Raw genomic sequence first — 26,698 nt, 5'->3', positions numbered from 1 at the left:
TCCGTGGCGTCTATGTTTTGACCACTTATCTGCAGGAATACACAACCAAAACATTAAAATCGCCTCCTGAAATGCAAATTACATTAGCGATGCTGTTTGAACCAGGCTGAGGTGGAGTTCTCTTTGAGGGATTTCCTCTCAGTAAAAGGATAAAACCCCCAACACCCCAAACATTTTACCTTCTTTCATAGTGTTATGCCTGTCAAGAGTGAAATATAGTTTACTTTAATCCCTGTGCAGCTGAAAAAAAACATCATGCACAATTTGCTCTGGATCGCATTTAAGGCTTTTAAGCTGTTGTAAAAAGCCATTGGTAGAAACTGTCTTTCCTTCTTTTTTTTTTTTGCTGTTGTTCAGGCATCTCGTCTCTCAACACACATTTGTGAACACGCTGATTCTCTCGTGGCGCCGTCGAAAAACAAATGATGAAACCTTGAAAACTGACAGGAAGTTCACGAAAAGTGCGATGTATTGTTGTATCTATGTGTTTGTCAAGACAATAAGAGCCTCGTAAGGTCACGTGCAGTGTGCAGGGTGCATTGTGTATTCATGTAGAGACGAATGGGATTCGTGCTGCTTTTAAGGTTCTCATCTGCTATTAAGAGAACATAAATTCAGTAACACTCAAATAACTCGAATATACTTCAAAGCACATGCAATAATACTCACATATACACAGATATACATATGAAATCACTGTTCTGCTCATGGTTTCTTTCTGTTTTGCCATCCTCTTATCATTCTGACCTTGAAAACCACACTTTTAGACTAACTGGACTGCTTTAAAGCAACTCCAAGGAACTTTAATGTTGTGTTGATTCTTGTGCACCCTGTGGACAAATGCGGTAATGTTTTTAGTATCATTCATACACTTTGGTTACAAGAAAAGGCTTATTTATGGTCAACGTTAGAGACAAATACAGATACCGACAGAGCCCTCTGTCCGTCCATCTCATCTGGATTTGTGCATGTTAACTGAAAGGTTACTAACAGATGAAGACAAATTTGAGCTCCACCACAGGAAACCATGGAGGACATGGTAGCCAATAGTTCAAGCGTGAAACCTCGAGAACAGAATGAAGAAGTTGAAACAATGGCAGACATTCATAGGTTCTGGAAATGATGTTCATCGTCAGTTTTTCTCAGTGGTAACGTGAAAAGTATTCTCCATCCATGTCGGGATGTATTTAACGGCCTTACAGATCTCTGTCGTCTACAGCGGTGCCTCTTTTTGTCTTCTAACTTTATATTCTGGTTATACATGTTGCTTCAAAATACTTGTTTTTGCACTTTTCTTTGTATCATGTGGTCTTATCTGTACTGCTGTCGTGACATGCTGATGTCCCCCTGGAGATAAATAAAGTATCTATCTATCTTGATCTCGCTGGGACTGCAGCCTGCACTGGATCGGACTCTTGGCTACCCAATCATGTCGCTGAAATTAGCTGTTTGACCAAACGACTCTCTTAGGTGCTGATGATTAAGCCACAGGCCGAGAGGAGTCGGGACAAACACACACAGACACACAGGGGTTCCTATTAGATAGAGATGCATCAATAATTTAGACCTCTCCATCACTCTGACACAGCAGGGGTACAGGGGCATGTCGCCTCTATGTGTTAGTGTGTGTGTGTGTGTCTGCAGTGAGAGCTTAATGAGAAGGGCCCAGCTGGACTTCTGCTGATCTGTGAGTGTGTGTGTGTGTGTGTCTGTGTCTCTCTCTGGATATAAAGTACCCCTTAAAGCTGTTGTCTCACCACTCAGATGTGAATACAGACTGCTTGTGTTAATATTTGGCAGTCTAGATACATAGATTGGTGATGAGGGGTTTGCTGATGATGGGGATGCCTCCGAAATAGTCCAAATTACATGGGGAGTGTGTGAAGTGATTGGCAGACACTACGTTTGAGGAGGGCTCTGCTGTCTCACCCTGTAGTGGATATTCAGACTGAAAATTGCACTAAAACAACGACAAACACTGCGTTGGTGGATGCATGTTGCTAAAGATAGTGGTGAGAGGGCAAGTCCAGTTTGAGTCATGCGTCTGCGAGTTTGAAGGCTTATTAGAGGCCAAAGGTATGAGGAAGGATATTACAACTCTGCAGAGTTATTACAGTGACAATCTCTTTATCCTCTGTCTCTGTGATCAGTGCGTAAAAAGGACAATTTTGCAGTTAACATTGCAAAGTAATCTCCCAGAAAGGTGCAATTACACAGATTTGATTGGCCAGCTCATGGATGGCCTCCAACCCTGCAGTCTTTTTTGTTGGAGCGACTCCTGCTGTGCCAGTGTGTCGGTCTTAAGATAAGATGAGATAAGATAAGACTTTATTGATCCCTCACTGGGGAATTCACCTGTTCCAGCAGCTCGAGAATCAAAACAGAGAGGAAAAGTGATTAAATGATGGATAGAAATGAAAACAAGACAAAGCAAGACAAAGATAGTATGATAAAAAAATAAAGTAGAATTAATAATAATAATAATAATAACAATAACAAAGACTATAAACACAACAAGGACCGTTGCACAGTATAATTACAACCATAAAATGTCTAATGTATAACAATAAAAGTATAAATGTAATTGGATCGTAAAGGATACAAACAATGCTGTCATCATCACCTTCATTGGGGATTTGCTATTAGAAATGTGAGTTAACACAAAGCTGGCAGAGCCTGGTATTAGTGTAATTTTTCATACAGACGCAGATACAGAACCTACAGGACAAAACGGTTGCGGTTGGTTTCTTTCTGTATCAGTATGTAGATGAGGTTCCGATTGTTCACTTTCTTCGCACCTAGTGTGTTTTTATGTTTTTAATATACTCTACCAGACTTGGCTTTTGGTGGGTGTGCTGGGTGGGTTGTATCGTATTGTGGGAAAGTTTTGCGGATGTGTTGTCAGCTCAGATGAGTTTGAGGGAAGTGCAGACATGTTTTCGGTAGAATCGAGTTTAATTCATGTTCAAGATTTAGGGTTTGTGGTCAGTCATTAAAAGCTATGTCAAGGACACCTCGTTCTTTTCCTTTCCTGCCTCTTTTTCACCTCATGCATCCCCCTGTCTCTGCAGCAGGAGGGAGTTGGCACACACCTGCCACTGGTTGTGTGTGTGTATGTGTGTATGTGCATGGGCATGCATGTATCTTGCTGGCTTATCCTTTTCGCAGTGCAGATATCAGCTCATCAGCACGAGTCTCAGTGGTACCTGGAGAGAACGCTCACCCTCCAAAAGGCACTGAGTACAGAGAGTACAGTTAGCTCAACACATAACAGATGACCTTGGAGATTTCATTCAGCCAAAAGCACCCAGTGAAGAATTGTCTCTATCAACAACATCTCTCTCTCTCACACACACACACACACACACACACACAAATACACTCCCTTATCACCTTTACTGCAGCATGACCAGGCACTATAGCAGCGGTCGTTAAAGAGAGACTGACACAGCAGTCATTTTTGTGTGCGTGTGTGAGCGCACAAACTCAGATCACATGGGTAAAAGTTAACTTAATCGGTCACGGTATACAATGTTTTTGAGTGCATCGCCTCTCTGACCTTCTCTGTGTATGTGTGTATGTGTGTAGGTGTGTGTGTGTGTGTGTCCGCCTCATGAGAGCAAACTGAGTTACATCTGCAGCGTCAATCCATCGTGCTCATTAGCATATGATTTGGCTTTGATTAGCATATCTATTAATATGGAAATTCGATATCACCAACACTGAGCCCAGACGGGTCGGTGCTGTACACACACGCGTGCACACACACGGAAAGAAATGCTCGACTTTCTCTCGAGGGATTGTTCAGGAGTTCGAGGCTACGCTAAGCAGACATGATTGCGATGTAAATTTGTCAGTGAAGCTGAAGATGTTGTCTGTGTATTAGTTTAGCTGTTTCACATTGACCTCTGTGTGTGTGGTAATGTGTGTGTGTGTGTGTGTGTGTGTGGCTGTTCAGAGGACGAAGTTTATTGAGCCACAGTGTCTTAGAGACCGTCCCTTTTAAGATCTCACCAAGATTACACCAAGAATTTCCATCAACAAGTGACAGAGACACCATTCACCCTATTACAAGACACTGTGCCATCAATATGATGTTGAAGCTGCTATTTTACGTTAAAAAAGTTACATAATGTCGCTTTAAACTATCATTGAAGTCAAAACACTCATTCTGCCCAAATGATGGAACAAATGTAAGCTTCACACCGTCTGTTCCTCAGCAGCGCCTGAGATAAAGAACATCAATGAACATGAGCACATAAAAGAAATACCCCCTCAGGAACCACACCTAATGGTCCTGCTGAACGAGGCTGGGGAGGTGGAGGGAGTCAAATTGCGAGCAGCAGGTAGTTCAGGAACATTGAGAAGCAGTGTGAGTGTTGGAGTAAGCAGAATTAATGAGCAGCAGCCTGCTTGTAGCGACTGTACAGATGAGTGATTGGACGGTACATAAAACATGTGACAATAAAACTACTTCCGTGCCAACCTAAACTACCGGAAAGCCCCATAACTGTCAAACACACTTAATAATCCGTCACCGAGTTTCCAACTTTAGATTTTTTTTTTCCCGGTTTAAAATCAAGATGTGCTCACAGCCACAGGGCTGAAAACACATTGACAAGATGTCATAATAGCTCATTTATGGGCTTTTTCTGCATTTTTTTGAATACTGCAACTTGCTGCTCAGCTGGATGTGTATTGAACAACACTCATCCGCACATATACAATACTTCTGTTATGCATCTCTGATAAACAAATGTCTGCTCTGCCTTGCTAATGTGACAAGTGAAATTATAGTTTGAAATGTCGGGTTGTAACTAGGCCTGGGTTTATAAAAATCCATTTTCCAATTCAAATCCATCTTCATCTTCAGGCCTCAATATCTGCCTTTTCCCATGGATGCTAGTCTGAAATTAACATCCACCGAGCACCAAATGCGGGTAGATTTTCTGATTTTCTGATCCGCTCAGTGTCCACAAATGAGTTTACCAAGAGCACAGGAGTCCCTTCAACCTGAATACTGGTACACAATGTGAAGTTTGTGCTCTTTGTCAGCAAATACTCGTCACATTTTACTTGTGAAGTGCTCATAAAACGAGATACAGTATATCACTCAAGTGAAACTGCGTCAGTAAGTGTAAAACCATCATGGCGTCACCTGTTGCTTTTTGGACTACTTTCGAAGCCTCGAGTTTGGCATTACAGCTCTCGCCATCATGACTTTCTGGAGGCAGAAGTGTCCATATGTAGTCAAGAGGGTGGAAGTTTTACTCTAATAGAGATCATAATTTACTAAATTAACATCATGTTTTATTGAAGAAGACTTGAAACGAGTGATTGAGATATTAAACTCATTAGGAAACTGTTAAGTGAAGTAATTAATCAAGTAGGAAGTAGGGTCATTTTCTCATAAGCTTACATACAATCAGACTTCTTTTTGCAACCATTGGAACGCCCCCTGCTGGCCATTAGAAATAAGGCATGTTTAAGGCACTTCTGCATTGGCTTCACTTTTCACCCCTGTAAGCTCTGTCCGTGTTTTATGCAGTCAGTGGTCAGTATTGGATCTAATAAGTAAAATGATTGATCTGATAATTATAACAAACACATGCATTTTCTCCTCTACCAAATCTTAATCCGCGGTTGAAACTCTAAATGGCAAGAGATGAATGATCACTTACACTGACCAGCAAAGCTTTGTTACAGGACCTGACAAACTTCTGCACCTCTTATTAAAAACATGCAGTAACAGAGTGAGCTGTGGTTCCTAAAACCAGCTGTTTATCCTTCAAATGTTTTAAAATCCGGAGCTGTGAGCAGACCATCCGATGCACAGCTAATTATGTTCTCTGTGCTCGAAGGAATGTTTACTTCTTGTTTTTATTTGGTAACAGTAAAAAGGCTGCAATCACCCGGTCATGACATGCAATTAAAATAGTTGAGGATGGAAACACAATAAAGCTAAAAGCTTATTTTCATTGTGGTCCTCATTAGAAAACAGTAAGATGACAGATCTTCATTTCGCCCCGCATTACTTTTGTGTTTTGTGCAGTGTGTTGCACAAATCCTCTCCTTGGTGCTCTCTCCATAAGCCCTCACTTATTTTGTATTTAATTCTGCATCATTGTCTGTGTGTTGATGAAATTGCAAAGATCAGATATTGAGTTTGCTGTTTTATTCCTGAAAGCATCATTGAACAGAAATTAACTCGAAAGGGAAAGCTGCCAGGGATGTTTTGGATTAATTAACTTGATTAAAGATGTAATAGGTAACATCTCTATATCTTGTACTTACATTATCCAAAATGTTTCCAACAATTGTGGATCAACAGTGAAGAAGGAACTCGGCGAAAGTGACTGAACGTAACGTGAATAAAACTGAAACGTCACCTCATCCGTGAACATTTCTGCCTGAGTCACGTCAGGTTTTCATTAGCAATGAAGACAATAACTCCCATCATCCTACGCTACTTTACGATGTCATAAAATTAGGTTTTTTGTTTCACTGGTTTGAATGAGAGAGCAGAAATTACATACTGTGTGTTTAACAAGGAGACATCAGGGATTGGTGTTTCAATGTGGCATAAAATTGAGTTGAAGGGATTAATTTTAAGTGTTACGCTAGTGAGGACTTACGTCATCAAATTCTCAGAAGTAAACCCTGTAATACTGTTCTGCCCTAATGTATGTTTAAAAAAAGTTGAATTATTTTGCATCTTAGGTAACTGAAGCTTTTCACGTGTCAGATTTTACCTCAGAATGACCTGAAGCGAAACCTAAAGTGAGGAGAGAAAGACTACTCCTGCTGAGGGAAAGTGATGCTTATGTGTGGGAGTGTTTGACAAAGAGAGACAGTGAGAGTGTGTGTTACACAGAGCGAGTCTCACTGGACCAGTTGTTGTAAGTGATGATTGTTATGCTGCTGGTTTGAAAAGCTGCCAACGAGAACAAGCGAGGAAAAAGGCCACACAAACACACTTCTCCCTGTGTGTGCTGGAGATGTTGTTATGGATGTGCACCACGGAGGACTGAAAGCTAACACCTGAACTTCTTTTCTCCTCCTCTCCTCTCAGTTAAACGAAACAGCCAAGCAGCTGATGGAGATCGACAAGCCCACGCCGACTAACGCTCCGGGTCCGAGTTCTGAGCCAGCGCCGCTGGGCCCCTGTGCTCCGGGCCCTTCTCCTTGCGCCTCCCCGTCCAATGGAAACGGCTCTGGTCATCGGAGAGGCGAAGGGAAGAAGAACGCCAAGAAGAGGCATTCGTTCTCGGCGCTGTCGGTCAGCCAAAGGGCCGCCCAGCTCAACAACAGACACAGTATGGAGATCTCCCACCCAGTCCTCATCAGCTCCTCCGACCCCAGGGCGGCTGCACGCATCCAGGTACACACACTAACACCTACATACAATCTGCAGTTAGTATCATATATAGCAGAGGTGGTATTCAGACCCTTTATTTGAGTAAAAATAGTGATAACTCATTGTTAAAAAATGTTTTACTTAGTCAAATGTTTGGTAGTTGAAGTTTTGTATGTAAAATCATAATCTGAAAAGCAAAATGTTGAAAATACTCAAGCGCAAATTACTCAAAGCTGTATTTAAGTGTAGCAGCTGAGCATGACATGCATAGATAGTATTAAAACTGGGGTTGGTAAGATTGTAGAAACCAGCAAAAGCAAGATACATTTTGAAAGTGTCCAAACAAAAAAATAGCCAGCAGCTCTCGCTAGCCAGCAAGGAGATGTGTTAGCTGCTAGTTAGGTACGTTCAAAATGTTCTCTTAGCTTTTTAAGTCTAATGAATACATAAATAAGCAGCTTTGTTAAATGCAACAGTGATAAACACAAGTAAAAAAGCTGTCACGAACGTGCCTCACTCTGTAAAAGGCTAGCCGGCGCGACACTTACTCCTTACTGCTGTTGGTGTATGATTTGTGCTAACGTTAACAGCTGAAGGAGAGTTTTGCTGCTGCAGCGGCTCTTTTCTTTCTGGGCTCAGGGACTGTGTGCTTTGTGCTACTAAGCTGCTAAATGACAGCCTCAAGCGCTGAAGGTGAGGTTCGCCCAGGACGTCATGCAAGCTAGGACCGCCACTGTATCCACTTCTGATATGTTGATAGTGATGCACTAACATATTGATTATTTGTTGTAGAACTGGTCAATCTTGCATATTGGCATATTTGGGTCAAATTTTTTAACTTGATCTTGAACTTGATAGGAAGAAACAGTGAATATTTGTGATTCGTTGTCATTTTTTTTATTCCAGAAAGTTAAACATTTTGCACAAAATACAGTCCAGCAGTTTTTAGTGAAAAAGTATTGATGTTGGTATCTGAACCAGTATGGGTTTTTGAGGCCAGTATCATTATTATAAGTATATAAGTATTTTAAACCCTAACCCTGATAATTATATGTTGACCATTTATATTTCTGATTCTCAAATGACTCAACCTACAATTAAGAAAAAATACATTTTATAAAAATAAGCTCCCTGTAAAGTATCAAATGTAATGGTGTCAGTTTTTTTAAGCAGCCTCACACGTTTTTTGCTGCATTTCTTGCGACATACCAGCACAACATATAAGCTGATGCAGATATACAGTGTCTGCAATCACAGCTTATTTCTTGATCGGGCTCCATATATGCAGTACACACACATGAACAGTTCGTTTTAGTCACTCTATTTGATTTCATTAACTGATTCCCCAATCACCCACTCTGACAGTTCAATGTGAATAAAGAGACACATTGGTTTTAATTATAGTTATTGCCTCTGGATGCTTTCAGGTAATATTTTATTCTAAATGGAAACCAATCACTTTCCGTCTTTGTGTCTTTAGGATGCGTCTCACCCGGGTCCCTCTCCATCCTCGGCAGGGGTGCTGGTGCCCCCCAAAGTGGCATCTATAACCTCTGAGCTGCTGGCCCACGCCAAGGTGCAGCTGCCGCTCAACATGTGAGTACACCTCAGGGTGCTGTCAGCTCGCCCACCTGCGACCTGGCTCTTTTAGTCCCTCCTTCCATCCGTTCGTTCTGCTTTTCAACAGAGTGGATGTGTGCCTGAGATCCAAGATTTTTCAAATTCGCCTCCTGGCAGTGTTAAAAATATTTCCCCCTTTGTGCCCGGAGTTATTGGCCACGTTCCACCACCTCTGCAGCCACATTTACTCCTCCACTGGTCAAGGATGAAATCCCCCTCAGAAAAGAAAAAAAAGTCACACAGCTTTACCTCAGTTGTGTGATGCTTACATCAGGGTTTCATAACTAGGCTGTCAACAGCGCTGGCTTATACATTTTATTGTACAGCAAACAACAAGGTGCTTAGTTGTTACTCAGAAATTCCTTACTGGATGCACATTTAGTTCAGAATATGTGAAGCTTTTGTGTGTCAGCTTTTTAGAGATTTCAGGGAATTTTTGTTTATTTGTCATTGGACAGACAGTTGACAAGAGCAGAAGAAGACATCGGGATGACATGTGATTACATGATCAGCATCTTAAACCCTCTAGGCTTTCCAGAAACTCTGGCAGCAGCTTTTTTCAGTTATTTTTTTATTTATCTGTCCAAATTTGCCAAAACGTTCCACATAAAGACAATGAATAGCGAATACACAAGACAACCAAAGCTAGTTTACACAGGCTGCAGCTGGAAGCTCTGCTCTTGACATAAATTACCTCACAGGCTGATTATTTCTCCAATGGATTAGGAGCCAAAAACCACCTGACACACACTCGCAAACACAATTGAATTCTTGTGGAAATGTAACCTCACTGGTCACATCCAGATGGCCCCTGAGACGCCAACGCTGAGCAAGACTGTTCTATAATTTACCTCGTAATTAATCTACCAGGTAAACTGCCAGAAAGATAGGGGTATCTTCAAGGTGAGTGTGTGTTTGTGCTCTTGAACTTTCTGTGCTTTCTTTGAGCGGACCAATTTAGAGTTGTAGACCTCGAGAATGAGGACAGTGTTGGATATTTTTGGAAATTGAGGACCAAGGTAATTATCGGGGCTGAATGAGCAGTTACTTTGACAGTGGAAATGATCGTTTTTTGCATTTCATTTTCACTGAAAAAATGTTTTTAAATTATATTTTTGCTGGGGTCTGTACCAAACAAGTGCCCAAAAATATGATTTGTAGGCCGGGCCATCTCTGTAGTACGACAGCCTCATTACCTTTCCCAAGGAGGTTAGACCCGTGTCCGTTTGTTGGTTGGTTTGTCAGCAGGATTACATAAAAACTACTTTTTCACACAGATTTCCACAAAACTTGGACGGAAGATGGGTCTCAGCCCGATTCTCAGAGAATAATGCGCTGGGTATAATAATGGAGCTGGGTTAAAAAAAATAAGTCGTAATTAGGTGGCTGGTATCTATGAGTGAGTACAATTTGATGCCGGTCCTGGATCTGCTGAACTTAAATTATGATGAAGCAGTTATGGTTGGTTTAAGATTTAGAGTGATACAGGGCTAACTAGTATTACTAGTTACCTACCTGTCTGCGTAGAGTAATAAATGACTTATTATACTACTTTTTAGTTGCTTTCAACAAAATGCCCAAATAAGCTATATAGAACAATTAAATAGCCAAGATCTTTTCAAATTAACGAATAAAACATTTTCATTGTAGGCTTAATCATATAAAACACACCTATACCTTCTATAATGTTGCTTATAATGACACGACAAGACAAAAATCTATTTTTCAATGCCTTTTCCACAGTCCACAGAACAAGGAATGCATGGGCATGTGTGATTCAAGAATGTAAATTAAAGTGGGCCTGGAGGATTCGGCTTCATCATTAGGCCTACGAAATATGACTCATCATTCACACGGAGACTTAACAAAGAACTTAGAGGCTCGGCTACCTTAAACACACGCAGAGCCTACAGTATATTAATATGGTCATGCGCAGTGTGGATGGATTCCTAAAAAAACAACAGTAAACGGTTCACTTCGATTGTGACGCATTACAAAGCAATATTAAGTTTTGTGTGTGTGTGCGTTTGTGCGTGTGTGTGCTGTTTATTGTGGGTGTCTTGCCTGCAGGATGTGAGTCAAATACAGCAACAGTGTCAGCTTTAATAATATCACCTTGCAAGTACCACTAGGTACACACACACACACAAACACACACACAAACACACACAAACACACTGATGAGGTCGGACGTTTCCATCTTGACCTGGCAACTATTCCTGTTGCCATGGGGAGACGGGAGACAGTCCCCACATCTGTTACCATGACAACGAGGAGGCAGCGCACACAGGGCTTGTTTACTGTGTTGGTCATATCGTCTTCTGTCTGTGAGTCTGCCACTAAATACTACGAATGTCTCCAGACGACAGGACCAGAAACTCGTTTATATGGTAACACAGACACAGTACACAATTTATTTAATACATAAACAGTGTCACATCACATTGTAGTAAGATGCTGAGTACAACATTTATCAGCGTACCTGTTAGCAGGCAGGTGAAGAGGGACGTATAGATTAGAAAACAGGAGAAAGCAGCATGGAGGCCAGTGGTTACTTTTTACTTTTTTTATCTTTAATTTCAGTCTCTCGTTCAAACTCAGCGCCAACTGAATGATGTGTATATAGATAAACATTTGGTAACACTTTATAATATCTATCACATCATTAAAATAAACAATTATATACAATTAACGGCAAATTTACAAGCAATGACATGCTTTTATAAACTATTTATCACAATTATTTATTGGAAAGTTGCAATTGATGTTCATAATACTTTGTAAATGGTTAATAAATACTGTGGAGGTCATTTATAAACATAAATGTTTTTATCCTTTACAATTAGTTAATAAATGTTTTCTGAGTCATTTTTATTGTTTCTGATCAGTAAAATTACTTAACTAAACCAAATTACTATACATTTACCAAATTTAATTAAATGTATTAATGATGGTTATTATGAAGTGTTACCCATGTCACTAAGTTCTTTTTAGCATATAAATAAGTTTAAATAAGTTTAATACTTTTAAGTCAGTTTAAGTCAGAAGTTCAATTTTCATCTATTTTCTGGCACCAATATTATTTCCTAAGCTGTTATCGGTCCTGTCAAATACAGATAAATACACAGATTTGCACTAAAGTCTTCATTATTTTCTCGATGGGTGGGGGCGGGGGGCATGACCTCAGTATTTCTAAAATCCTGGCTACGGCCCTTCACCCAGCTGTTATGTTTCCATCACTGCTGATCGAAGCTGGAGCCAATAAATACACATGACTACTGCAGATGAATGCCTGTATCTCAAAATTTTCCATTTCCATTTCCAGTACTTCTCACCGTGCAATAAATGCATTCAGTTAAGCTGTCAAAGAAAGATTGATGCCTTTAAGGGCCCTGAGACAACAGGCCAATTAGCCGATGTCAGAGCTGTCGGTGAACGTCTGTGGCCGTAGTTGTTGCAGTGTAACAAGCTTGTCTTAACTTGGTAAAAAAACATCAAAATGAATTGATCTTGCATGATAAAGAAAAGGAAACCGATGAGTAATATCTGACGTACATATTTACAGTTACCACCTCCTCATTTCCATCCTTTTGTTTAAATAGAGAAACAGGCTTGAAACACACTGGAAACAATGGGAAGTATCTGGTGGGAGGACCAGCCTCCACAGTTCCTCTCTTCGTCTTGACAAAGATCCTATTGTAGATCAAAATATTGTTTGATGGATTAACAAAGGAGTTGGTGGAACATCAAGAGCGTGCCGGCTCCGCACTGTACTGCACACTGTACATCTCAGTTAAACAACTAAAAATAAGATGTATAAAATATACACTTCTGAAAAGTCTTTTTATTATTTATTTTGTTAAAACAATGATGAAAAATCTTGAAATCCGATACGATTTTTTCAACTTGTTACTCACAGCTAAACAAAGGAAAGTGTCATGAATATTCTCGAGTCATTTTGATGATACCAGAGGAGTCTTTTGCGTTCTGATTCAAGTTAAAGAGCCCTGAAATTTGGTATTCTCTCCTCCCTTCTTAACACTGACAGAAATTACTTCTTGTTTTTCAAAGGACTGATTTGCTAATGTTCTTCCATTTGTTTTATTCATTCATTTATTTGCATTATGCATTTGTAATAGCTTTGCTTACTTTGCATAATACACATTAGGGGTAATCCACATGGGAGAAAATTGGTATTTAGTGAAGAGCTTCTTGATATTTCCTGCAGACTTTATTGTTTCACTCACTTTCACATCTTGTCTGTTCACCAGATATCTGGCTCTATACGCCTACAAGCCCCAGAAGGCTGACGAGCTTGAACTTAGGAAAGGGGAGATGTATCGGGTGACAGAGAAGTGCCAAGACGGGTGGTTCAAAGGCACCTCGCTGAGAACCGCTGCCTCCGGTGTCTTCCCAGGGAACTACGTCACCCCCGTGTCCAGGTCAGTGAGCTCAGGCTTGGGCATGGGGATGCTGGAGGGAAATATGCTGATACAAATTCCAAAGGGAGCTGTTTGAACACACTATTTCAACTGATTTTCATCATTTACAATTAGTTTATGAAAGACGGCAACATTTTATTGATGGTAAACATGTCAAATTTACAAAAACAGTAACCAATATAGGCAACGTTGTGACACCCATGAAGAAAGTCCCCAAACTCCCTTAAAAGATCTATCAATTCTGTGAGTTGAGGAGTAAGGAGAGACTTTATAAACATTGTGAAACGCCTTCTACAAGAAATTCTTAACTGTTAGAGCCTACGTGTTAATTCAGCAAATGGTACACATGAAGATATTTCTTCCTTTGTCTATAAAATATGGTATACGTATGTCGAGATGCATGCCAGGTGTGAACTGACCTAAAGCTGTCCACTTTTGATCGGATCACTCAGGATGGATGTTGATGCCAAATGTGAACAGCCTCATTGTTCTTCGGGAACATAATAAACTACCTCATCCAGGTGAGAGGGCTGCTGGGTCGACAGAGGTGGTCAGGGAGTTTTTCTTCGAAATTCAATTCAATTCAGTTCAAAGGGGCTTTATCTGAATGGAAAATGGACATTTAGATTGCCAAACCAAGTGTGAAATAAAAACTGCAAAAAAGGTTATAAACATAGGAATGTTCCTTCTCTTTTTGCATTTCAAACCTGTGTTCCATCCATCACTCAGTTCATTTCGATTGTTCACGTGAACCCAGCAGTGCAATACAATCAGACTAAGGCCCCTAATTTTGTCCTCACATAAAGGCGGTGGAAACGCTTACACAGCCGTTGTAATTTGCATTGTAATTTTTTTCCTGGTAATTTCCCGGCTCCGACTGAACCGGCATACAAATCAGGCTGAGCGGTGCAATTTTGCTCCTTCTTATGGGATATGATTGCGCATGTGTTTCCACGTACTCACTGTGCCTCCTTTCTCAAAGGCACGCCCCAAAAAGCAATTTTTCTGGCTTGAGTTGGCGGAGCCGCAATCTGCAGGTACTGTATTCCTCATGCTGGTGATTATAATGTGTTCTTCCTACTTTAGGCCAGTAAAACTACCAAAATTATTTTTTCCAACCAGAAGCATAGTCTGAGAAGTGCTTACCAGTAAGGAGCTGTAAACTACTGTGAATCATGTCCCTTTTCACTTTTTAGGTGTTACAATGTGAAAAGCAGTTTAAATCAGTCTAATCCTTTTGAAAAGGTTGGATCTGTTTTTGCAAAACGACAAGATAAAATCTTAAAAATCTGTTTTCGCTGATTTGGCTGACAAAACAACTCATTTTAAGACACAATGTGAAACTTGCCTGTGAAACATGTGGAAAGAAATCACCCAAAATACACATCTACGTCTTCATATTAATTCATATTTCTGTCCTGAACATTTGCAACTTATTGCATATTTAACTAGAATAGCACTGAGTAGAGCACATACCTCCGCCACGGCCCAACAGTGCCCTTTATCTGCATCAAATTGTACTCACTCATAGATACCAGCCACCTTAATATGCCTGATTTTTTGCATCAAGATCCATGCATTATTTCCTGAGTGATTTACGAAATGACAAAAATAACCTTATTTTGCAATTTTAAAGAAAGTGAGAAAATAAATGGATCCGCATCAAAAGTTAATGGGGTGTATCCTGGGCTGAGACTCATCTCCCATCCAAGCTTCATAGAAATCCGTTCTGTAGTTTTTGTGTAATCCTGCGCACAAACCAACAAACGAACACAGGTGGAAATATAACTTCCTTGGCAGAGGTAATTAGATAGCCTCATCTGCATATTTAAACACAAAATATCAATCAATCAATTTTTTTTTTACCCCTGTAGTGTTTTATTTTCATTTCTAAAAACTGGACTTTTACAATACATATCTCATTCTCAGAGCCAGAAATCTTCCCTTCAGTAGCACATACATCCACCAAACTTTCCAATTTCATTCCTGACTATAGTCAGTCAAGATTTTCACCGAGGGTGTTGTTCATATTTTATTCATAGCCTGATTTACATAACATTTGCTCATAAAAAACATGCAGAAAATAGATTTTATGTCTGTTGCCAGTATTTTCTGATTTATGGAATGATAATAAAAAAAATAGATCTCTTATGCTTAAGTGAAAACATTTGACTCTAATGTGTCAACAAAATAAAACAACAATTTTGAACCTGGCTATATCCAACATTCAGATTTCTGGAAACGTATACAAATCAGTGCATATTTAATTAGATAATGCCTCATTTGCATATGTAAACTTTATTTTTGAGGAAACTTGTAATACAAAAAAAAATCGTCTTATTGTGAGTAATGAACTTGGGGAGTTTCATGGTGATATCTGTTAGTTAAAGATTCCACCCTGTTCACCAAGTTAAACACAATGTTAAATACAAAACAGCAGTCAGTCGATGCCGGCTCTGTTGGGCTACCACATACTCAACGTAGCTCATTATCATCATCATCATAATGATTCTCATCATCCTAAACACTGTAACTCATAGCTGTTAAAACCAAATAAAACAGAAAAATGAGTGCACCAAAATCATATTGGGCAATTTAATTACCCTCGTTATTCCCGTATGCGTGAAAACATTTGCAGTGGCTGTTCATCTAATCTGTATTCTGCTCCATGATGCAGAAAGAGAAAAAGACGGAGCGGAAGAAAATCAAAGCAAGAATAATAGAAAGAGAAACAAAGTAGAGGGAGAAAGATAATGAGAAGATGAAGAGGAAGATAGAGCATAGACAGAGAAAGCGTGAGAGAGAGAAAGGAGGGTAAGAGACTGAACGGGGAGGAGAAAGACAAAAGGCGAAGAAGGTGGAAAGAGGTGGAGAAGGATGGGAAGAAATTGAAATGGAAGGTAGTTGAGAAAGCAGCAGGGTGGGGAGGAGGTAGAAGGAGACGGAGAAAGCAAAAGAAAAAGAAAATGATACAAAGAGATGAAACGGCTGCAAACACAGCAGGTGTCCCTCTCCAGTGGATATGAATGGCTGCTTCACACTCTGCAGTTATGCAATCTGAGAGAGAAGCAGAGAGAGAGAGAGAAGGACAGGATGGGCGAGTAATCAAATGAGAGGCAATTTGTTATTTTTACGCAAGCATACCCTCTCCTTCTTCCTCCTCCCCTCCCTCCCTCTCTCCCTCCTTACCTCTCCCCCCTCCTTTGTCTGCAGTGCAGCTCAGAAATTTCTCAATATGATAATGAGAGGCTGCCAAAGATGCACGCACACACACACACACACTCTCACATACACACAATTTGTAGAGTTCGACCAGGCGGCCAAATAGGGATGTCAATCTTTCTGAAATGCAGATTGAATATTTACATATTCACTGTGGAATTTATTATCAAAGTTTGACAATTTCCTCAGATTCCTTGTAAGAATTCATGAATGTTGTTGGGTTTATGTTATCTTGGATTCTATAGAACCAATCACAATGTTTGTTACCTCCGCCGTGGAGGTTATGTTTTCACCTGTGTTGGTTGGTTGGTTGGTTGGTTGGTCGGTTGGTTGGTTGGTTTGTCAGCAGGATAACACAAAAACTGCTGAACGGATTTTCACGAAACTGGAGTGGAGGATGCGTCTCTGCCCAGAATGGATCCAGGAATTAACAACAAAAAAAACACCCTATCTCGAAAAAAAAATCCTGGATCCATCCCTTTATCCAGATCTGCACCAGAAGTTAACGGGGTCTATTCAGGGCAGAGATGCATCCTCCACCCCAGTTTCGTGGATATCTGTTCAGTAGTTTTTGTATAATCCTGCTGACAAACCAACCAACCAAAAGACAAGGTTGAAAACTGAACCTCCTTGGCCGAGCGTCAGACAGGTCTGACCACTGTGTTTTACTATATATAGTTTAAATGTTACGGTTCTGGCTGGAAATAACAACAGAAACAGACAAGTTTTCTGATTTCACATTTCTCCACGATGCAAAACAACTGCCAGAGCGGGAGTGACTGTTTTTGTTGCACTTGATTTGGTCCATAATCAAGATTTTTAACACGTCATAACGGAATGAATGCTGCTTCAGAGGCCTCAGCAACAAAGTTTTGCTTATGTATGATTGTCTTCTCATATAAAATTGTATAATGTCTTCAAGTTACTGATAGTAGCCTGAAATACCTGTATGGACATTTACAAGTCATGTTTTAAAACCCAACAAACACAAAAAGCAGCTAAAACTAGAGTTTATGTGCGTGCTGCCTATAGAGCACATTAAATCAAAGAATCTGTGAATGACTTCACTGTGTCCATTGGTTCACATACACACAAAAAGAAAGCCATAACTCTGTGTGTGTGCGACAGGAAGTCGATGGGCAGCCATAAGAGTGTGAATACTGTCGAGTCAATAATATTCAGCTCACTGTTCTGCCATTCAGCACTCTGCAGCCTGCAGCTCCATATATGTTACAGTGGGACACTGTGTCGTGCTGATCCACCGGCCAGATAAAAGCACCGAGATCACTCACTTTGACAGAGGATAATAATACTGTTTGCAGCTCCTGCTCTGCTATTATGGACTAAACACCGGCTATTAACATCTTGTTGTACACATTCTACAGCAGCGCTGTGAGGCTGGACTCAGACAAAGCGTTGCTTTGAACAAATGCTAACATCACAGCATGCTAACATGATGACAGTGTTAACGTAATAAGCAGGTATATTGGTTGCCATGTTCAAAAGCATCATTTAGCTTGTTAGCATGCTAGGATTCGCTACTTAGCACTGAACACAAAGCGTACGCTCCACTACATTTTGGAGGCAAATCTTGTACTTTTTACTCCATTACATTTTTGTGATAACTTTAGTTACTAGCTGCAGCAGTGCGAAAGTCGTGAAATTTTTAAAAGAAATCAGATTTAAAAAGAAAAAGACAGAAAAATGCTGAAAGTGAGATCCTATAATCAGCTGACCCATAGAATATAGTATAGGCTATACATACATGTATATATATTTATATTTTAAATATTTGTAGAGGTGACTTTGACTTTCACCAGAGTAATATGTAAACATGATATCTTTACTTTTACTCAAGTATGACTGTGGGGTACTTTTTTACAACACTGCATGTATCATTATATTGATAATATTGCAATGTTATTTTAAGGCTTGTCGCCCAGCAATACTCACCACCTCATGGTGGCGTGAGAACAGTGTTCTTCAGTCCTTGTGGCCTCCTGTCCTGCACATTTTAGTTGTTTCCCTGCTCCAACACGCCTGATTCAAGTGATTAGCCTGTCATCAAGCTCTGCTGAGGCTTGATAACGACACATTAATTTAAATCAGGTGTGTCATTCATTAAAAACATGCAGGACAGGAGGCCCTCAGGACCAGGATTGAAGAACACTGTTTTAGAGGAAAAGCAGATGGATCAACAAGATCATTAGGATTCATCATTTGGGCACCATGTGTTGGTATATCTGTTCCAAATGTCATGGCAATCCTTCAGAAAGGTTGTTGACATATTTGAGTCAAACCCCTGTTTCTAAATCAAAATGCTTTTTTGTAACATCTCTCTCCACTCTCTTCTCCGCAGGGCTCCATTTGGAGTTGGTGCTTCTCGGGGCTCGTGTTTGTCCAGTCCAGTTGGTGGAGGAGGAAGTGGGTGCAGTCAGGCGGGGAGTAAAATCTCCGACCCTTCGTCCCCAAGCTCCCCGGGGCCCTCTTCATCCCGACCCTCCACCCCGCTGGTAAACTCAACCAACTCTGCCAACAGTCCCGCCTCTTCGCCGCAAACTGCCGCCGCCCAGCTGAAGAACTGCCTGCGCTCCAGTCAGCACACGGTTAACCAGGCACGCACCTCAATGCAGCTGGGTGAGCAGGAACACACAGCAGAAATACACATAATGTGTTTTAATTATTAAGCATTTTTTTGAAAAATTCAGAAGTTTTGTTGCAGTTTATTGATCCACCCAAATCACACGATCCCTGATTATCATAAATTAACATAATGGCAGAGCCCCACCAAGAGGAAACAAGTAAAATATTTATAATTATCTTGACCAAGAAAGAAAGAAATGTGAAAGGAGAGGTGAACGATGTTGCATCTCTCCAGAGGAATGTTAAAACAAAGCATTTAATCACATGAAGATGTCTCTGTCTCTGGTATTCTTTCAGCTTCATGCTCTGCAGTATCACGCCCTGTGATAAGACTGTTCACTAGCCTGCAGGCCTGAAGGAGTCCAAATCATTTGGGACCTTGCAGCATTTTAGCCCTCTTGGTCTCTGATTACAGAATAATAGAATATTGATCAGTCATTAATTCAAGTAGTGAAAATTTGCTGGCATATGCTCAGAGCAGCCTCCTTAACCTCCATTTTCGTCAATGCTGTAAAAATCAGAGCTTTGAAAAGTTGGATGATAGCCCAAAATGAATGAGAAGGATGAGTTTCAGTCATCATCATAAGAATGTATCATCTTCTTGTTCATTTTGGGCAATCATCCAACTTTTGAGGATTGCACAAAATGAACAAGAATGAGATCCAGTTAGTTGCGTTCACTTACTTACTAGTTGTAAACGTTTGTGGAGTCTTAAATCATTGGGATTGTTGAGCAGCTCTCTAAAACCATGGGCATTAACATGCTGCTGTAACAGCATCTTTCACAAGATTTTGTAACCTGGCTGCAGGAATTTGCTCCCGTTCAGCCCCAAGAGCATTAATGAGGTCGGCCAGTGGTGTTGGCTCGCAGTAGTTTCAGTTCCAATTTATTTTTAAAGGGCGTTGATGTCAGGGCTCTTTTTAGGCTGGGAACAAGGAAAACAATTTCCTGAGGACGCTGTCATCAGTGGTGGACTGTAACAGAAACATTTACTGAAGTACATTTACTCAAGTACCACACTTCAGTACAAATTTGAGGTACTTGTGTTACGTATAAACAATTTGTGCTACTCCAGTACATTTCAGAGGAAAACTTTATACTTCACTACATTTGTTTAACCGTTATCATGTTGTTGCTTCTTTGATTTTACATAGATATGATCAACTTTTTAAATATGATGCATTGTTGTAGATTAAAGGCCCCACAGACCAGGACAGGAGTTTTAAAGAGGCTCTGTGGAACTGAAACAGCTGAAAATGAATATGATCAAACAGCAGATATCGAAAAGTACGAATAGGGACACTGGAGACTAAACTTCAAACACAACAAAGAAGAAGTAAGAAGCTCCAATATTAGTGGGAGCTGAACGCACAGAGTCTCTCAGGTTTCCTGCATAGACATGAGTTGAGTCTCACAACACACGCTTGTTTGAGGGAGAGATGGGGGTTGTCATGGAAAAGCCGTGGTCGCGAGACGTCACCACAGCGGAGGGCGGAGGGGCTTTGGCCCCACTCCAGAGATGGTCCATCCCAGGCGCAGCTCAGCTCAACTCGGTGTGATAAAACTGGTGATGGAAATGCAATTTGGCGTGGCTTGGTTTGACTCGGTTGGCAAAATTGCTGGCTGAAAAGCCCCACTACACTTACCACAGTCCTGAAGTGTACCTGCAAAAGTCAGGTCCAAGCCGCCAGGAAGAGCACCAGGCTTTGAAGCCAATTTTCGTAGTGGCCATGTAATTACATCATCATGATGTGCACTGTGGCCCAAAAAGACTTTTTCCCATAAGCTAACATTGTGAAAAAAGTGTCTGTAAAATGATGGATACATTTTTTTGAGTGTCACCACATCTGCAGAATTTGATCCATTCGGTCCAATAAAATTTGGAAAGTCAGAGAGGAGCTGCATGATTAAATCCCTTTATCCCTATTCAAGTTAGCTGGGCGCACACTGACGGCGAGGCAGATTCCTGCAGTGGAGGAAAAAACGCATGTCTTTTGCTCTGAGGCTTAAAACTCTTTATATAATGATTTTCTGAAGTGGCCATAGAGTGAATGAAAGGAATATTCACTTCTGGAACTGGAGTCGTTCAAAAAGTTGAGCTCAATAGAGAAGAACAAGCAAAGGGCAGAGAATATGTTTGAGATACAATGAAATGCTGCAACAATATGAGGATTGTCATATTGTCTGTATTAGCAAAATGCCTTCCCTGCCAGTGTTTAGGATGTTTTCGAGACAGGATGTGAAGCCCTGTGATGTTGGAAGCAGGCATCATGCGCCCGTCCACACTCTTACCTTCCCTCTGCACTGTACGACCCCACTGAATCATCACTGAACATAACCACTCTTGCAGAACAGCTACAAGAACATACTGTACCTCGCAGTGGAAGAATTGCAATAATCTAGCACAATTGCAGTGTTACAACATGCAATCAAACATAAAAGCTGTGCACATACGCTGCGCACACAAGACACCATACAGTAGTACTGTTGGTTCCTGCCATGCGTGCACACACGCACACACAATTCTCACCAACACTCACACCTGTCTCTACATCATATTGGCCTTGTTCCCCACTAAGAGCCCATTTGTCTCTCCTGCATCCCTTTCTCTCCTTCCTTTTGTATGGTTTCTTTCTCCCTCTGAGAAAATAATGGCAAAGGTTTCTTTTGAGAGTACGCACTGTGAGAACACTGCCAAGAATAACACACACACGCACGCGCACACACACACAAGGACATGTGGTCTCCCACGTACGTATTCACACAAACACACATCTGAATGACATCACTGTTTTTTGTTTTATGGAGGCGTAATGACAGAGCTTCATGCCTCTCTCTGTCCACCTCTTCCCTTCTCTCTCTCCCTCTCTCTCTCTCTCTGGCTCTCTCTCTCACGTACACACAAACAGACACACACATCTGGTCTCCATTACAAGATAAAGTATGTGCATAGTTCTGGCGTTTAGTGGTTTTATCACATGACCAGTGCGCCTCTCTATGGATTTCTGCCTGAGTACTGCAGTGTGGAAGAGCAGGTGGCTCGCAACCCTGTGTGTGTGTGTGTGTGTGTGTCCGTGTGCGTGTGTGTGCACGCATGCTTATGTGGGTGTGTATTTCTGTGTACTTGTATCCTCATGGGCACCAAATGTACTCATACAAATTAAAGGCTGAGAAAAGCTCCAAACTCAGGACATCGCAGCCAGTTTTTGTTTCTAAAAGGGTTTTTTTCAGAATTAGATCCTCGAGTTAAGTTTAGATTTTTCACAGCTTGTTCTATTTTTTAATATTTTTAGCAACACATTTTGGATCTCATCCTCTCAGATTGGCCTGTTCTTATTGTGGATGTCCGTTTTAGTCAGAACAAAGATGTGCCAGTGAGGCGAATTAAACTCCACACATTAAATAAGTAATTTGTAAATAACTGCGTTTATCTACTGAGTCTCTTGTGTTTCTCAGCCTTAAACTTAAGCCTTTATGACTTAAGCAGTAGAGCCTATCAAGTAATTGCATTTTGTATTACATAGTATATAGAAATAGATATAACAGTAATCTAAAGTTGGGAAAACAATCCAACAGAGAGGCTACATACATTGAAAGTGCATTTGTTTTTATAATAGTGTTAAAGGAGACATATTATGCTCATTTTCAGGTTCATCATTTTATTTTGGGTTACTACTAGAATATGCTTTAATGCTCAAAAAACACACCAGTTTTCTCATACTGTCCAATGCAGCAGCACTGTGTCCCCCTCTGTCTGAAACGCTCTGTTTTAGCCAACAGCAACAGAGCAGCTGTGCTAAATCAATTCTGACATGCAAACATAGCTGCTAGGCATGAATTATGTATGTGTGTGACATGGTGACATAGCGTGATGTCACAAAGTCACAGAATTAAAGGCAGGACTACTGATGAGGTGTTTGAGGGGCAGCGTTTTCTGTGGGAGAGAAGAGTTTCTGTTGGTGCAGACTTTGACCGTTTAACCGCCAAGATGTTTAACATGCACAAGAACCTATATAACACACTGAAGCAAAGGAAAAAACAAAAAAGCATTATAAGTCTCCTTTAAGTGTCTGACAGTACTGAACATAAAGTGTATTCATGCAGCAGCAGGTGGACCAGACAGACCTACAGACCAGAGTCATATAAGATGATAAAGTCTCATATCATAATAATGATATAGTATCGATGAATTGTCCAGCCTGACTGCTGATGACTGATGGCTACTTCATTAAAAGCCTCTTACAATCATCCTCACATGTGTGTTTGTGTCTCTCTCAGTCCACAGTCCTCCTGCTGGAAGTCCAGAGCGCCCCACAGTGGCCCTCTCCCCCCTGCGTCCACAGAGTTCCTCCCCCTCACGCTGCCCCGGCCAGTCGGGTCGTCCTCTCTCCATGGTGTCTCCGGGACCCAGCTTAGGGCCCTCGCCCCTCTCTTCACCTGCCTCACGGCCCCTCCTGCCCCTCTCCTCCCCCCTCTCCTGCCTCACGCCTCCTAACGTGTCAGCGGTGCTGCTCAACGGGGACTCAGCCGGCCCCCTGCAGCCGCCTTTGCCGGGCCCCTCCCACGTCAGCACCCAGGGCGCCCTCGCACCCAAAGCAGAGAAGGTGAGCCTCACCCTCATGAATAACCATTATCAGCCAACATTCAACAGTCAAACTGTGAAAGGTCCTTTGTTGAAATAGATAATAATGTTTCCAGAGCACATTTTCTCTAATAGAATAATTAGACGTCTTACTATTTTAGTGCAACTTCTATCATTTTCTCCACATGTATAATCAGGAGCTGAGTGCACTAACTTATACTTATTTTGCAAAGTGAATTATGGGAAACTACTTGCCGAGGTGCATGAAGACAAGACAAAAACTGGTTTCCGAAAAATGAAAATTGCAGCTCTTGCTCATGAAATACGTCTTTGAATACTGATTGGTGCAGCCTGTTGTCATATCTGAAGAAAGAATTTGACCAACTAAGACGTCATAATCCATAATGTACAATCTGCGTATGGATTTCTTCATTAATCAGTTAATTATTTGGTTTAAAGATGTAAGAAAATGAAGAAAAATGCCTGTTACTATTTTCTAAAGCCCAACATGTTGTCTTCAAATACCTTATTTTGTCTCATCAACACTTCAAATCGCAAAAAGTATTGATTTACTACCACATAAGACAAATTAAAACTCCTTACATCACAACTGAGGAGCTACAACCCTGATTCCAGAAATAGGTGGGACTCTGTGTAAAACATAAATAAAAAGCGAGATTTAATCATCGACCCTGTCCTGCACGTTTTAGATGATGCTCCAAATTCAGAAAGATCATATAGTATTTACGAAGAACATTTAAGTTGATTGTTAAGGATACACAATAAAGGACCCAAATGCAGACTCCAGGCAGGCAAATGGTGAAACAGAAAACAGCTAGATGGTTGCATGTTGCACGAGAAACAAAGTTCCACATTTTTAAATGAGTTTATTTTATCGGCACTCTGACAGATGCTGATAATTGGAAAAACGCTGCATATCAGCCCCCATCATCAGCCAGGCCGATAATCGGTCTATCCCTAGAAAAAATCCACAGTCGGGCATCTGTTTTGCGGTGAATTCAATAAGGCAAAACAAATATTGAATGTGTGTTGTGAGTCCACACCTCCATTTAGAGAGAACACAATCCATCTTGTTTCAGACCTCACAGATAAACGTGTGAGGAGAAATAATCCACGAAACCACTTCTACGTCCTTTGACGTTTTAGTCATCCTGTAAATAAAACTCAATGTATATATATATATATGTGTGTGTGTGTGTGTGTGTAATTAACTTCAACACCACGTCAGGTGAATAAATCTGAGATGTGTTGTGTGAGAGGTGCCAGCAGTCCTCTCCTCCCTCAGTGAGTGTCATTCACACAGGCAGCTGGCACAAATGCTGAATGCCATCCTATATGTTATGAGAACTGCGGCGTTAAAGCTGTGGATGTTAAACCGGGCCGAGCTGACAGTGAAGGATGGCACCGAAAGCTCGCATCTGTCTCGGCTCCATTTGTTTCACTGTTGGCTCCACTGTCTGGGACAGCTAATCTATGGCTAGCTGACAAACAGCTCATTGACTATGGAACAGCAGGCAGAGGCCTTGTTTACATCGTCACACTCGAGGATGGCTTGAACTTGGATTCAAGATTATGACTCATGTACTGAATATATCTCATAACAGTTGGAATGGAGGATGGTTAAAGTACTGTATCACATTAAAGAATGCTCCCATCTTATCACAAGTGGAGAATATGCTTTTTGTTCATTCTTGTTTGTTTTGGAGGGATCTTTCTCAGCTGTCTATAAATCTTAAGTGATGACCTCCCTCTCTCAGCCTCAACGAGCTGCTTCTATACCCGAGACAACCTCTCAATATGGATTTTGCTGCTGTTGTAGCATCCAGTTATGATTTAAATGCTTTTTCAGAAGCTTTTTACGCCCTGACAAGATTAAAATTCTGGAGGAAAACGAGAATACTTGTCAGTTTTTGGGCTGGATAGCTTAATAGATCACATTTTAAGATACCAAATATTGGCAGGAAAATACAGCTCTTGTCAGTCTCAGTCCCAAAATACTTTATCATCATATCATCCCTCTAAATAATGTCCAGCCTGACCCTCTTCCCAAACCCGTACTTTGTTGCTTTGAGCTCTGTAAAGCAGGAACATCAGGTTCGAAGGCGATGAGGCCGCACAGAGTCACTCTTTGTTCCAGAGGAAATGATGAAGCAGCTATGATAACAGTCTGGCAGACACAGTTAGGATAATCTCTGTTGGACACACTGTCACACTGTCTGGAGCTCAGCCAGCATTACAGACACATATCACGTTGGACATTGAGATGTGTTTGTAGACCATTTCCAAGAAGTCTGCACACGCAGGGCAGCTGCCAACTACAAGGCTGTCAGAAGTGCTTGCAGGATTTCAGCAGGTCTGGAAAAAGTCTGAAAATGTCTTCAGATCCAGACCCCCTCCAGTCGAAACTGTGTTTTTCTACTTGTTCCTGCAGAGGAATGTTTGAGCCCTGAGTTTGACAATAGAAGACTGTTTTCACATTCAATGCTCAAAGTGTAAATTTTCTCTGTGCTCAGTGAGAATCTGAACTTTGGAGGCGGGCCTACGAGCATGGTTTGTGACATCACAAATGTATGGAAGCCAATCCTGGTCCAATATTCAGCAAACACAAGTGTGATATGGAAAGTTTCTGCAAACCACTGATACGTTCACATTTGTACGTGCCGTATTGACATTTCTACAAAACGAGTCATATCTCGTTCACATTAAATGTTTGTGACCTGACTGTCATATTGTGAAGCAGAGGGGATGGTGGAGTGAAACCAGTGGATTTTCTGAAGGAGACCTCGGGACAATTTCCAGCCGTGTTTGTGT

At 41.0% G+C, this 26,698-nt stretch overlaps 1 protein-coding gene across 1 annotated transcript in view; it reads left to right on the top strand.

The window, feature by feature from the left end:
- LOC141002679 (E3 ubiquitin-protein ligase SH3RF3-like) overlaps positions 1 to 26,698 on the top strand; it is a 109,346-nt gene that overhangs the window by 75,120 nt on the left and 7,528 nt on the right. The window contains exons 4-8 of the mRNA XM_073474056.1: positions 7,073 to 7,381; positions 8,838 to 8,953; positions 13,249 to 13,419; positions 19,001 to 19,278; positions 23,563 to 23,888. Coding sequence (XP_073330157.1) covers positions 7,073 to 7,381; positions 8,838 to 8,953; positions 13,249 to 13,419; positions 19,001 to 19,278; positions 23,563 to 23,888 — 1,200 coding nt within the window. The remainder of the gene's footprint in view (positions 1 to 7,072; positions 7,382 to 8,837; positions 8,954 to 13,248; positions 13,420 to 19,000; positions 19,279 to 23,562; positions 23,889 to 26,698) is intronic.

The sequence above is a fragment of the Pagrus major genome, chromosome 9, assembly GCF_040436345.1.
Source record: "Pagrus major chromosome 9, Pma_NU_1.0".
Taxonomy (NCBI): Eukaryota; Metazoa; Chordata; class Actinopteri; order Spariformes; family Sparidae; genus Pagrus; species Pagrus major.
This window is presented reverse-complemented; position numbering and strand designations above follow the sequence as displayed.